General features: G+C 39.6%; 2 protein-coding genes across 11 annotated transcripts; one reads left to right on the top strand and one right to left on the bottom strand.

The window, feature by feature from the left end:
• Positions 1-1,721: 1,721 nt before the first annotated feature.
• On the top strand, positions 1,722-8,209 carry LOC137949893 (ATPase 10, plasma membrane-type-like). 3 transcript variants are annotated; one of them, XM_068796136.1, is made up of 5 exons: positions 1,722-2,539; positions 5,952-6,086; positions 6,613-6,816; positions 6,923-7,042; positions 7,126-8,209. In XM_068796136.1, exons 2-5 carry the CDS (start codon positions 5,979-5,981, stop codon positions 7,147-7,149), a joined length of 456 nt encoding a protein of 151 aa, XP_068652237.1. In that variant the 5' UTR covers positions 1,722-2,539; positions 5,952-5,978; the 3' UTR covers positions 7,150-8,209. The 3 variants fall into 3 exon arrangements, 2 of the variants coding, with proteins under 2 accessions (XP_068652237.1, XP_068652236.1); XM_068796135.1 differs by lacking the exon at positions 1,722-2,539 and adding an exon at positions 3,055-3,138; XR_011111905.1 differs by lacking the exons at positions 6,613-6,816; positions 6,923-7,042; positions 7,126-8,209 and adding an exon at positions 6,167-6,523.
• A 384-nt stretch (positions 8,210-8,593) lies between these two features.
• On the bottom strand, positions 8,594-13,312 carry LOC137949892 (uncharacterized). 8 transcript variants are annotated; one of them, XR_011111904.1, is made up of 8 exons: positions 13,009-13,291; positions 11,810-11,904; positions 11,572-11,659; positions 11,376-11,465; positions 11,157-11,268; positions 10,880-11,042; positions 9,998-10,452; positions 8,594-9,102 (listed from the first exon to the last, which is right to left on the bottom strand). XR_011111904.1 is itself a non-coding variant. In XM_068796133.1 (8 exons), the coding sequence occupies exons 1-5, from the start codon at positions 13,288-13,290 to the stop codon at positions 11,161-11,163; spliced, it is 474 nt and encodes a 157-aa protein (XP_068652234.1). In that variant the 5' UTR covers positions 13,291-13,312; the 3' UTR covers positions 8,594-9,102; positions 9,998-10,452; positions 10,880-11,042; positions 11,157-11,160. The 8 variants fall into 8 exon arrangements, 6 of the variants coding, with proteins under 6 accessions (XP_068652234.1, XP_068652231.1, XP_068652230.1 ...); XR_011111903.1 differs by having other exon boundaries at positions 11,828-11,904; XM_068796133.1 differs by lacking the exon at positions 11,810-11,904 and having other exon boundaries at positions 13,009-13,143; positions 13,238-13,312.
• Between the last annotated feature and the right edge of the window lie 555 nt (positions 13,313-13,867).

Here is a 13,867-nt window from a genome sequence, read left to right as displayed (position 1 = left end):
TCTCTTAACATCATTGTCACCCGTACCTGGGTTTATAATCAAGTTTTATTCTGATAAAATGAGTAATTTTTGTGTCTATGGAAGTATGTAGGAAAGTTTAAAACCATATCCAGCGAACAAAACAACACAATGTTAGAAGCTGAACTTTAGTGACATGTTTGTACTCACTGGAATGATTTTTAAGTTTGAGTTGTTTTGATACTTCCCGAGATACTCACTAGCACACTCTTAACTTTCTTTTCTGCTTAAGAATATGATAGCTCAGTAGCCTGCCAAAAATAACTTCTCTGTCCATTTTCTGTGCTTTACTCTATTGAGAAGAAGCTTTTAAGATTTAGTAGCATGTCACACTTGATTAATTAGTGGTTTTCTGTGGAGAAGAAGTTCTTTTATTTAACTGTTGTGTTCCACTGGATTTGTATATTTTGACTCGGGAGCTTTTTCCCTTGATTTGTATTTGTTGTAAGCTTCCTTTCTCTTCTACATGTTTGCATTGTTGATGGTGGGGCTCCCACGATTTGTGCTTAAAAGTTGAAGATGGAAAAGTAGGGGACCTCTCTTGCTTCTATGGTGATGGGGAGAAATTCTCCTAGTAAATTGGATTGTCAATTGGGTTTTGACTCGGTTCTAGTAAATGTTATCAAAATCGATCTGATCCTGGATGGATATACTAAAAATTCGAGTTTCTTTGAGTTTTTTCGTTTGGGTTTTCAGGAAATTGACCTCAACCCAACCCGTGCCCACCCCTATTAATACTGGTTCTATCACTTGCCCGATGACAAAGAATCTCTCCACCAACCTTCTTTTAGGAGAAGCACAACAACTAAAACAGTGTCTTCTCTCTAGAAAGGATTAAGGGCAATGAAGCTATTCGAGCATGGAAATAACGTCACTAGCTTATGAAAGGTGCAATGTCACTCCTTAAGCATAACTCTAGTGCCTGAATTATCAAACATTTTTACAAATATTACAATATTGTCTCTCTAATCAATGAATCAAACCTTCTATCTCCCTCAAAGATTGCTGCACCCATTGCATCATTAAGATTACTGTAATGTTAACTCAAAGAAGAACACCTCAGATCGCTCAACTCCATTTGACGAACTATAAGGACTAAGTCACCCTTTTGAAATGCTCACACTTCAATTTTTTGTTAAAGACCACAGTTAGAGTTAGTCTTGCTTGACTGGCCTTGACATAACCATTTCCAGGTTCCTTTCTTTCTTCATCTTAATCACTTGTAGAAACGAGGCCCTGACTATTGTCTGCATCGACAGTCACACTTGCTTGTCAATAACACAGACGATAGTTTTTCTCGGATAGCTGAAATTCTTCAAAACTTCCTTCACGAAACTCTCTTCTCTTCTTCTGTGAACTCGACCTGAACAGTCTTTTTAACCCAAGTACTCCAAGCTCCAATTGTTCATGATATCCACGAATTGCGCATTGGGATCATCATCAAGTTTGCGGGTGCCCTTTGACGGAGGAAATGAACTTGTTTGAGTCAACTCCAATGGCTCACTCACCGGGTTAACTCGGATTAAGTAGTGCAGCGGTTCCACCAGAAAATAATGGTCGGCCAGGCATAGACGTGGCCCGCGTGGGAGCGGGCGTGGGCGACGTGGATCTGAGCATAGACATGCTTTTCCCCTTTTCCCCTTTTCCCCTTAGCTATAAAGCTTCGCATACCGAAACGGATGAGGGAGAGCAGAGCAAGAAAATCAAGCGAAAGAAAGGCGATGGGGAAGACGAAGGCGGAGATGAAGAAGATCGAGGATCGACAAGATCTGTAAGTCACTTTCTCCGAGCGGAAGAAGGGACTGTTCAAGAAAACTCAGGAACTCTCCCTTCTTACCGGCGCTCAATTCCTCGTCGTTTCCTTTTCTCCCGCCGGTATGCCCTTTGTCTTAGGAGACGAGGGTTTGATCCACTCCTAGCTCCAAGGTGAGACGAAAATGATTCTAATGACGGTGGAAGACGAGCGTCTTTCTGGCTGGACAAGATTGATTTGCAGCACTGCATCGTTGATGAGCTCCAGTGTTTGGTCGCCAATCCGGAGGAACAAGAAGCCAAGATACTGGCCTTGAATCCGGCAGAGGCGGCCTCTGAGCAGCAGTTGACGGTGTGTCACCTGACACAACAACGGCTTCATGATCTTGAGAGGTCTCTTACACAGCTCCTTCGTGATCTTGAGAGGTCTCTGATGGCTAACTATGAAGAAGGACTTTCACTAGAATCGGAAATCGACGGATTTACACTTACACAACGCCTTCGTGATCTGGAGAGGTCTCTGATGGCGAACGATTAAAAAGGACTTTCGCCAGAATCGGAAATCAACTGAGTGATACTTACACAACGACTTTGATGACCTTAATAAGTCTCTGATGGCGATAGATCAAGAAGGAATTTCCTCCTTCGAGGTTTCGCCATCATCCGAATTTGACGGAATTTTATCGTTTGAGGCTTCGGCATCATCGGAAGATTTCTTTGATGACTGCCTTGGCCTCTATGCCTGATCTTGGATCCATCCCGCATTGAGGTTAAGTTCTTTCATTCTTACATTGTTTGATTGCTTGTCACCACTGAGTTAGGAAACTGTGTTTCTGTGAATTTATCACGTTTGATTCTTTATTGTCTGGAGATGATTTTATCTTAGTCTAATTAATTCAATTCTCAATTCTTTCTCGGATTGAATATTAATTCTTCCTCATTGATCTATGCAAGTCGCAGTTTTAGCTCTTCTTTTTGTATCAAGAAAGATATGTGTGAATTCTTCATCTGAACTATCACCTAATAAACCATAAAAATATTTGTTAACTACTGACCATAAACCAACCCAGATGCATGCCGAACCCTTCTTTCCTTTGGAAACTACTCTTAGAACATTGCCTAGTAAACCACCCAGAAAGACATAATGTAAGAAAATATCTAATATAGGGCTAACTAATGGTAATTCTTTTCAGCAGTGACAGCAGAAACATATCATATGAATGTCAAGCCAGTTTTTACCCAATTGATCATGTGCTTTGAGTTGCATCTAAAATTTGCTTTTGCTGAAATTCTAGCAGATCATGTTGTTCCTCTCGAAACAGCAACCACTTGTGCATGTGTACCATCTGATTGATGAAGGACACCATGGTAATATAAGCTTTTTTTTAATAACAGTAATATACAATTTTTTGTCCTCTCTGGTTCTTAATCCCTCCCACATAACCTGCTTGGCTGGACGGTCACTGCTGCTGCTGTGAAAATTCAATTGCAAACAACTGGGAGAAGCTGGAAACCAGCATTCTACCCACAAAATTTTATCAAGCTTGTTTTTTGTAAGACTCCAGAATTTTTATGAAAGATTTCTCCGCATTCCAGAAATCAATTTTGCTTTTTGCACTACTAAAAGATTCTGTAGTAATTTCTGATACTTAGCTAGTAGATGGAGAAATTTCTCTGAACATAATCTGGTCTCTTTTTGGGACCATAACAAGCCATAGTATTTTCCCACTTGGTGGAATCAGACCAGACTAGACTTGATACTAGATCCAAAAATCACATTTCTGGCTGCTGACAAGAGTCACATATTGTGATGAGCCACTGAACTAGTTGACCTTTAAGAACCTCTGGTTCAGATCATGGCTGCAGAGTTCCTGGGCAGTGCCAAAATGACAAGACCACCATTTTTCTTTTTGCACTACCAAAAGATTGTCTGTAGTAATTTCTGATACTTAGCTAGTAGATGGAGAAATTTCTCTGAACATAATCTGATCTCTTTTTGTGACCATAGCAAGCCATAGTATTTTCCCTCTTGGCAGAATCAGATCAGACTAGACCTGATACTAGATCCAAAAATCACATTTCCGGCTGCTTACTAGAGTCACATATTGTGATGAGCCACTGAACTAGTTGACCTTTTAGAACCTCTGGTTCAAATCATGGCTGCAGAGTTCCTGGGCAGTGCCTAAAAGACAAGACCACCATGGCCACCCTTTGGTCCGGTCCATGCTGTGAGCGATGGGGATGTTAGATTGAAGAGGTTACAGAGTGAAACTACCCTGATACAAACCATTTCTTGATTGTTATTCCCTCCTCTTGAACTAACCCATTTCCGGGGGCATGGAGTACAAGAGGAACTTGTTGGTCCTGCAAGTTGGACTAGAAAGCAAGCAAACATCTCTGTCCAGCTGAACCTTGTAGGTTCATCCTTTGCAGCAAGCAGAACCACTAATCAATAAGTATAGTAGCTGAAAACAAAGGGCTGTGCAGCATTCATATGTGTAGAGCTCTGCTCATGCCTTAGGACATTTTTGGTTTGCAGAAAATGACATGGAAATTTGAGAACTAGCATAAACTGCTACCATTGAGAACTAACCATCAAATCTAGAAGAAAATCATAGTGACGTTGAAATTTTTGGCTCTGCTCACTGCTTGACATTTTCTGCATATACAAATGGACTTATCTTCCTTTCTCACAATCAAGCTAGGTTAACAAAAGACAGTAGGAGTTCATGTACAGTGATCCCCATCTCGAGTTTGAAATTGTCCTTTCTCTGTGATTTTTACATGCCATCAGCATCATATAACAAGTATCAGAAAGCAAATAATCTCTGCCATCAGAGGGTTGCACCACCATGTTTCACATTTCCTTGCCATTATAAGACAACTGGAGGTATTATGTTGTAGCAGACTTCAATGTGGACAAACTAGATATGTTTCTTGACCTGTTCTGTTGGCCCGAAGAACAGTATTTGTATTCTAAATTTTGAGAAATTGAGAAATGGAGAGTGTAGATACATATCCAAATAGACATATTAAAAACAGACGATCACTTTAGCAGCTCTATATAACTGTGAAATCCACAACCACGTGAATGACATAACAACATCCAGCTTGGGTTGGTTACCAAATCAGTTATTTGCTGTTGTTCTGCTAATGCCGGACCTCCTTGGAGATTTTTCAACGTGCTCCACAAAATAAAAGATCTATTGTCCCATGCTGGAGTTAGTTGAAATCATGTAAATCATTTTGCGAATGATGTAGTTGATGCTCTTCCTAAGGGGGGTTGACTGCAATGTCTTGTTGTTAGGCCTCCCTTCTAAACTTGCTCCTTGTCCTCAAGCTTAAACAAATTTATCACTCAAATTCGAGATCGGCGAGTCGGACCTGAATGTAGCTCGGTTCAGTTCGCGAGCTCGCGAACCGGCTCGTTTACTTAAACCCAGAGTTAGTAGTTGGGAGTCGGGACCGGAGGCCCGAACCTTTTCATCTCCAGTCGGGATGAAAGGCGAAATCTCTCATTTCTCTAGGATTTGCGAAAGGCTAAATCTCTCCATCTCCATCTCCAGTCGGGACGAAAGGTGAAACCTTTCCATCCCCGGCGTCGAATTTTTGATAGACTCAAACAGGCATTTCTAGGAGCTGTGTGCGAGAGATGTTTTCTCAACTATCTTTCGTTTTTTGTTCCGGAAATGCTGATGATGTTTTCTCCAAGTTGTTCAATGATTCACCTAAATCGCTCCCATACTATTAAAAGTGTGAATGGATTAGATGACTCCTTCACAAGGATGGGTGTATCTACCCTATCTTATTAAAAGTGGTTCTTATCCTATTGATCTAGGCTGATTGTTTTGGTTGTTCTTGGCGCTGGGTGTAAGAAGGGTTTGTCATCGTATTTTAGTTTGATTTATTTTGTGCTGGCTTGCTTTGATATGCTAGTTTTAGCTTATGTAATCTTTTTTTTTTTTTCTATTTTTCTGCTTCCTTTTAATGAAATTTTCAGCATCTAAAGAAGAGGTAGAATAATTTTTTCTACTAATGACTTTGAGCATTTAAAAAAAAAAATCCTCACTCTTGACAGAAAAAAGTAGAGAATATACAATTGACATGGTGAGAGCCTGAGTTAGTCTCACCTCTGATACATCTCTCTCATTAAATACTAACGCATAATCTTCTGAATTTAGGTTTTGAGAAATGGACATTGGCAAGAAATGGATGCTGCTGTTCTAGTACCAGGAGATATAATCAGCATAAAACTTGGGGACATCATCTCAGCAGATGCTCATTTACTTGAGGGAGACCCTCTTAAAATTGATCAGGTAAGTTCCTCCTGTAATGGCTGACTTATCCATTTTTGCCTATATTTCTTAGTTTGTTTATCATTTCCATTTGCAATCAGCTCTTACTGGGGAATCTCGTCCAGTAACAAAAAAGACAGCAACCTGTAAGCATGGAGAGATTGAAGCTGTTGTAATTGCAACTGGTGTTCACTCTTTCTTTGGTAAAACAGCCCATTTGGTTAATTCCACTGAAGTAGTTGGTCATTTTCAGAAGGTGAAATACATTCTGAAATATTAGAAACTGTGATTTATGAATATCTTTCCTCAGTTAATAGGAGCTCATGGAATTGGCTTTGCACTTTCCTTGTCCAATAGGAAGCACGTAACCATTCTGTACCAATTATTTATGTATTTCAATCTAAAAGGAAAATCTCATATATTTTAGGATACTATTTGGATATAGTCTGAATTTGATATATTTGAAGTAAATTTTTTGTGTAAAGACAAATATCTAAACAATATTTGATAGCTTAATCAAAGATGTGTTTTTCCCTGTTTATTTCAGGTTCTTACTGCTATTGGAAACTTTTGTATTTACTCATTAGCCATGGATATGATTATGGAAATCATAGTCATGTTCCCTATCCAACACCATCCATACAGAAGTGTCAATAACCTTCGTGTCCTATTAATTGGAGGAATACCCATTGCTATGCTTACAGTGTTATCTATTACTCTTGCAATTGGTTCTCACCGACTTTCTCAACAGGTATGATCAAGCAATATTCCATTTGAGAGAAATGATACTAACTGATTAGGTATAATAGTCACTGGCGTCCTGGGTCCAGAACTTACATTCATATATGATTATGCAGGGAGCAATTTCAAAACGGATGACTGCAATAGAGGAAATGGCTGGTATGGATGTTCTTTGTAGTGACAAAACAGGAAATCTTACTCTGAATTGTCTTACTGTTGACAGGAACCTCATTGAGGTAGAGACTTTAATTTGGAGGGCTTTGTTTAAGTACATGCAAAATCTTTGTTCTTGAAAGTGTAGAAATTTTTTACTTTCCAGGTCATCAAAGAAATCTTCCGATGATGCCGAAGCTTCGAACGAGGAAATTCCATCAAATTCGGATGCTGGCGAAATCTCGGAGTAAATTCCTTCTTGATCGGTCGCCATCAGAGACCTCTCAAGATCATGGAGGTTGTTGTGTAAGTATCGAAAGTCCTTGATCGTTTACCATCAGAGACCTTTGAAGATCATGAAGGCGGTGTGTAAGTGTCACTCCGTCGATTTCCGATTCTGGCGAAAGTCCTTCTTGATCACTCCCCATCAGTGACCTCTCAAATATCATGAAGCCATTGTGTAAGTATCACTCCGTCAATTTTTGATCCAGGCAAAAATCCTTCTTCTTCGATCGCCATCAGAGACCTCTCAAGATCATGAAACCGTTGTTGTGTCAAGTGACACTTCGTCAACTGCTCCTTAGAGGCCGCCTTTGCTGCATTCAATGCCAGTATATTGGCTTCTTGTTCCTCCAGATTGGCGATCAAACGCTGGAGCTCATCAACGCTGCATTACAGCAAGTTGATCTTGTCCAACCAGAAATGGTGTTCGTCTTCCTCCGTTTTTGGAATCATGTTTGTCTCGCCTTGGAGTTAGCAGTGGATCAAACCCTCGTCTCTGAAGACAAAGGGTTTGCCGGCGGGAGAGAAGGCAACGACGAGGAGTTGAGCGCCGGTAAGAAGGGAGAGTTCCTGAGCTTTCTTGAACAGTCCCTTCTTCCGTTTGGAGAAAGTGACTTGCAGAGCTTGTCGATCCTCGAACTTCTTCATCTCTACCTTCCTCTCTCCCATCCCTTGTTTTTCTTGTTCGGTTCTCGCTCCGTATCTTGGCACTTAAGAAATCAATGAGCATTAGAGATTTGATTTTACCGTGTCGGCCAATATTTTCCAGCTCGTCCCCACGGCTGCTGAGGTGAAGGTGCCACTACTTAATCTGAGCTAACCAGGTGTCAGCAGACTCGACTGAGCCATTGGAGTTGACTCAAAGCACGTTATTCTAAACGGAGCCTTTTACCTCCTCCATTGTAAAACACAAGTTTGAAATAGTTATATTGAAAATTTTTAAATAATTGATTGTTATTTTCTTTAATGTATTCTATATTGATTGCAATGATCAATTAAATAATTATTTGTTACGATAAATGGTTTAATTGGTTGATTAATCCAAGAGTTATTTAATTACATGGTGGTTAATTAATTAATGATTAATAAACAATTATTCAATTAAATAATTATTAGTTAAAAAAGAGAAAAATATAACGAAAATAAGGAAGATTGAATTGAAAGAAAAATAGAGGAAAATATAGATGTGAAGTGCAAATCCTCGATCCTCCTTGCTAATTCTCTTAGAGGAGAAGCAGGAATATACTTGAAGTCTGCAATTCTAATTTTTTCAGGAATCATTTTACCACAAGATTGGTATCATGTGCAGAGAGGGATGATCATATCAGCGATACAGTACAGTACATCTAAGATTCTGAGAAATCTAATATCGTGATTTTTATTTTAAAATTTTTTTGGAGCAGGTAGATCATATTTGATGTTTAATGTGGAGACTCTGAACATTCAGTTCCCTTACATGGAGCAGAAAATCTCCCTTACAAGTCACAGATGTGGTGCAAAACCGAAAGAGATTTGCAGAATTTGTGCAGTTGGGGACTTTCCCCAACCATTCCATCCTGCTGATTCTGCTGCTCCAAAACTGGGAAACTTCAAACTCAGAAATGGACCTTTTAACTGGTCAAGGATGGTTGAGGTCCATCCTGCTGATTCTGCTCCTCCAAAACTGGGAAACTTCAAACTCAGAAATGGACCTTTTAACTGGTCAAGGATGGTTGAGGTAGGGTGAAGTGAAACCGTCTTCATGGGAAGGCCAATGTACCCCTTCTCTAGGGCAAGTGAGAGGAGCAGGTTGTGCAATGAATGTTGGGTAGTCTTGCCCTGGCATCAACACCGAGTAGTCCGATGAGTACGTCCCCGCCACCTATCAACAAATCTAGCAAACATTACAATATTGAACAACCCTTTTGTCAACTTTTCAGTCTACAGATGCCTGCAATTCTTTTAAATAAGAGTAATGGGGTTTTGATATGGAAGAAAACAATGAATGAGTGTGGGTGATAACACAAATACCCGTATAGTAAAGACTAAGGGTCTGTTTGGAAACCTATGGAAAAGACAAGAAAATGAGAATTTCACCATTATCTTTTCCGAAAAATAGTTAATGAAATGGAGAATTTGATCATTATCTCATTTTCTTTTCTAGGGGTTCCAAACAGACCCTAATAGCCAACATAAAATTTCTTCTCTATTGTACTGCAATAAGATTGATGTGTAAACTCTCACACAGAATTTATTCAGGGAGACAAAATGGGTAAAGTAAATCATACTGCAGTCCAGTTGCCTCCTTGTACTGCTGGGTTCTTTCCTCAGTACAATAGATGAAGTGAAGAAATAAATCCTGTGTTATGAGAAGTGAAGCCAAATGGTATCCGGAATTGGATGAAGCTTCGAAAAGAAATAAAAGGAAAAATAATTAGTGTGCACTTCAGTGCATCTCTTTGTTCTTGGCCAAAGACTCACAAAGAACTTGATAGAGCTGAGAGAGAGATGCTGGGACAGATGGGTTAAAGAGGTTTCATTATGAACAGTCATGTACTGGCTATCATGAGATTGATCTATCCATGGAAAGGGACTGAACTCTACCACATCTAAGTTATAAACATGACTTAGACAGAAAGAGTAAGCAATTTCGCGCGAGAAACCCTCTGGTTTTGCGAAAATGAGGAACCCTCCTGCATCTCAGAGGAGCAGACATGGCAGAAAGGAGCAATTTCAAAGGTGGAACATGAAGAAAGAAGAACAGAAAGCTAACTTACAGGCTGTTGATTGCCAAGTTTCTCGAGAATATGCATTTGAGCCCGAGAATTCCCAGACTCCAATGCTCCTTCATCCACTTGCTGAGTTGAAGAGAAAGATGATCTCTGCTTTAATAAATGTTCAAAAATTGCCATTATGAGAAACAATGATATTAACAACGCTGTGGCGACAAATCCGAACGAGATCGCATTGACAGAAGTGCCAAAATCTCTCCATGGTGCCTCCCTGTCTGATACTGCTTGTGAAGGACCGGGATTGGCGCTAGTGTAAAAGTCCCATGGCTTTGGCTTTGAATTCAAGTCATTCATAATTCTTGAATCCAAGTTGGGGTAGTGGATCACTTCTTGCAGTATCTCAGCCTTTTCCTTTCAACTACTCCACTAGCTAGGAAATGCTTTCATATGCAGCGCATCAGTTTGACCTTCAAACCATCTGCCTGATCATCTGGACTTTGCTGCAACCAGAGAATTCATTAGTCAATGGAAAATAAAAGAGAAACTAATTTAGACTGAGTTTCAATCTGAAAATCGATCCGAAATTGAGAAATTTGATGTGGAAATACAAAAAGGAAACAGTTGAAAAGAATACAGTTTTCTTTTTACTCCTCTTCCCAAGAAAACAAATCAGTACAGGAAAAACTACAAAATGCAAATGCATTGGTTACCACAGGCTTGGGAAATGAAAACATAGAAAGACAAAATTAGCAGCTCAAACCAGAAAAGAATTGCCAGTCCTCACAGGCAGAAAGGATTATATGCATTCTGAACACTTACTATCCAAGTATATAACGAAAAACGGATACTTCCTTGAGATATTGGAATGCAAAGACCCACAAGAAATGAAGAAAATGACCCAAACGCATGATCAAACCCAAGCGATACCTTCATGAAAGAACCAGAGGGAGTTGGGGAATGAAACACCAAAGGCAAAAACTGCACCAAATAATAGTGAAAGCATCCGGCCTGTACGACCCCACACCATCACAAGGCGACGGAAATGAAATGATATTCATAAGAGCCATGAGATTGACACTGAGGCAATAAACTGGAGCTTTATGTCAGCTCGCATTAGGAATTGGCCCAAAATTAGTACACAAAAGACATACTGACAAACCAAAAAATTTGAAAGTGACACAAGGGAAGTAGATAGTGCTATCACCATTTCATGAAATTTCCAGAATACCATAGCTATTTGTTTTATCATCTTTTTCAGTCATCTCTCCATCACTACATTTCCGAACGAGATCCTCCAAAGAAAGATGATGGCAACACTGTAGAAAGAAGACATTTCTAGCTCTTAAACTGGACCAGAACTTGAGAGGGTTTCAGAGACTGGCTTTCAAAAATGCAATCTCACTACATTGAGAGGATGACATACCTGTTCTTCCTCTGAAAGTTGCTTAAATACATTTAACCCAACTGTTATTGCATAACTATCAGTGCTTTCCATTATAGACATCAAGTCTTCCTGTTTAAGCATCATACTGATTATCTCAAGAAAAAGAAGAGAAACAAAACAGAGAAAGGAAAAAGTGGTAAAGAGGAAAGAGAAAAGAAAAGTAAAAGTGACAAACCTTATGATGTTGCAAGAACATGGGTAAACTGGTAATTGGCATGGCTGCTGCCTGCTGGGCATTTTCAAGCCTCCGGTAAAAGCAAGATCTGCAAACCCATTTGGACATTTGTCAAGGAAAAAGAAGGCTGGGCCTACATGCATCCCACCACATATAAAAGGAAAAGCTGCCATGGAGGATATAAATTAATAACCCATCGCAGAAAAGCATGGTACATAGCAGAAATTTGAACAGGGACCAGGGTTGGTAAGTTTACAGGTATGAGTAGCCAGAACAAATTCACTCCCAGAATTCTGATTTTGAGCATTACAGGACTTGGAAGTAAACGAATTTCTGCCAGAAGCATGAAAGGTAATTGGTAAAAAATGATGCTAGATGTTCATGAGGAACAAACAAATTCAAAATCAATGTCGATGTACTGATAATGATGAAACGGGAAATTGATAAAGAATGGGGGAGAGCAATTATTGCAGGATAAAGGGACTATCAACTTTCTGCTCCAAATCGATTCAGGGTTCTTTGTCAACAAGACAATAAGTACGCCAGAGAAAGAAAGATGAAAGCGCCCCTGTGCCTGATTCTAGCAAAATCAACCAGCATGTGAGCTCTCTACGGAAATACCATGATACGATTTTATCATAAAAAAAATTGTCGCCAGCTAGAATGGAAACATAGTCATGCCCGATTTCTTCTCGTTTTATCCAGGGAAGATGATATGAGAAGTTAAATGGAAAGTTCCAGGAAAGATTGTTATAAGTTGCTAATTCAGAATCATCAAAAGAAAGCGAAAGCGCAGCAAGAGAAGAATTCAATTCATCGAACGGAGAAGTTCTCTCCGAAGTGCTCCTTGTCGAAAGCCGATTACTTCCATTTGGGCCATTTCCAAAAGCAAAAAGGACCCGCTACGAGAAGAAAACGTAATTGAAAGCCATATTCTTTATTAAATTCGTCCAGAACTCTAACAGAAGCAATCGACTAGCTTCTTCTCCGACATTTTTCACTTGACCAGCATTCAATCCAAAAACGAAAGCAAAGGTTTTATTCTCGAAAGATTTCTTCTGGGAAAAGAAATAAAAAAGCAAAAGGAAAATCAAGGTATGAAGAAAATAAACAACTGCAAACAAAGGGATTAACGAAGCAAATTCCATTCCAGGCTCGCAGATTCAAGCAGGAATATAGACTTAATAATATACTTGTTGCAGAAGAAGCTAACCAGCGGGCCCAACACAGAAGACATTGCAAGCGAAAAGGAGAGAGAATCATAGTAAACTTGGAAAAGAGCATTAAACAATTCAAAAGACAGGGAGGAATTAAAAATGAACCATTCCAGACAGCATCAATCAAAGTGATAGACACATAAGGAAAAGGCTTCACTTGTTCCAAAACTAAAACATCTTAAAGTTGAAACCCAGAGATTTCACGAAACTCAACACACACCTACTGCAACTGAGAAGAAAGTGCAATGTGTTTGGGTCTTTAGGAAACAGCAAGAAAAAGAGAATCTGCAGATGATCCTCGCAGCCGAATAAAAATTGTGCTCTCTGACAGTCACTGGGATCACGCCTAAATAACCTGAAGTTGAAAAGATTTTGAGAGGAATAAAAACAAACTTCAAAAAGGAGAAAACCCCTAGACGACCAGGTGCTAAGGAGTGAAGATTGAAGACCCATTTGTTATTTCAGAAAAGTAGCTGCTCAGGCATGTTCTTCTCTCTCGCATTTCTTTCACCCTCGAGAGTGACGATGACTGCAGACCACCCCAGACAAGCGTGTTGAGGGAGAACAACAGAACCACAAAAGACAAACAAATGCCTTTATTATAAGCTTGTTTGAAAGATACGACAAGTGAAAAACCGGAGATACATCAATTTTCTTCTATTCCCTGCAGGTTACCATGGCAGTGACTGAGCACCGGTCACTTTGTTCGATTGGACAGGACGAGTGGACGGTAAGAATGGGATGTTTCATCTCGTGCTTTGCCTTCTTTCCTAATTTCTTGTTTCAGTAATCTTTTTTGCCTCGTCTATCAGCATTCTTCAGACACTTGGTTGTTCATAGGAGCAAGACATTCATTTCATAATTCATAAGCAACCAAAACTGAAAATTAGTCCAGTTCCAGTCATTATGATGAACATAACAACAAAACAGATCTTCGACTTCGAACACAACACTAGGTAGAGACGAACTGCCTAATACTGGTGAACAGTTGAAGCAATGCTTTTTCTCTCCTCAGAAATGCTGAACATATTCATGAATTTTTATTGTACTCAAGACATACACCACCCTTCATGCCTGCC

Source organism: Aristolochia californica, unplaced genomic scaffold, assembly GCF_029961685.1.
Source record: "Aristolochia californica isolate CCGP_79_NKW_82.1479 unplaced genomic scaffold, dmAriCali1.0.hap1 SCAF_14, whole genome shotgun sequence".
NCBI classification, from domain to species: Eukaryota; Viridiplantae; Streptophyta; class Magnoliopsida; order Piperales; family Aristolochiaceae; genus Aristolochia; species Aristolochia californica.
Note: the sequence above shows the minus strand (reverse complement) of the source record. Positions and strands in the feature narration are given on the sequence as shown.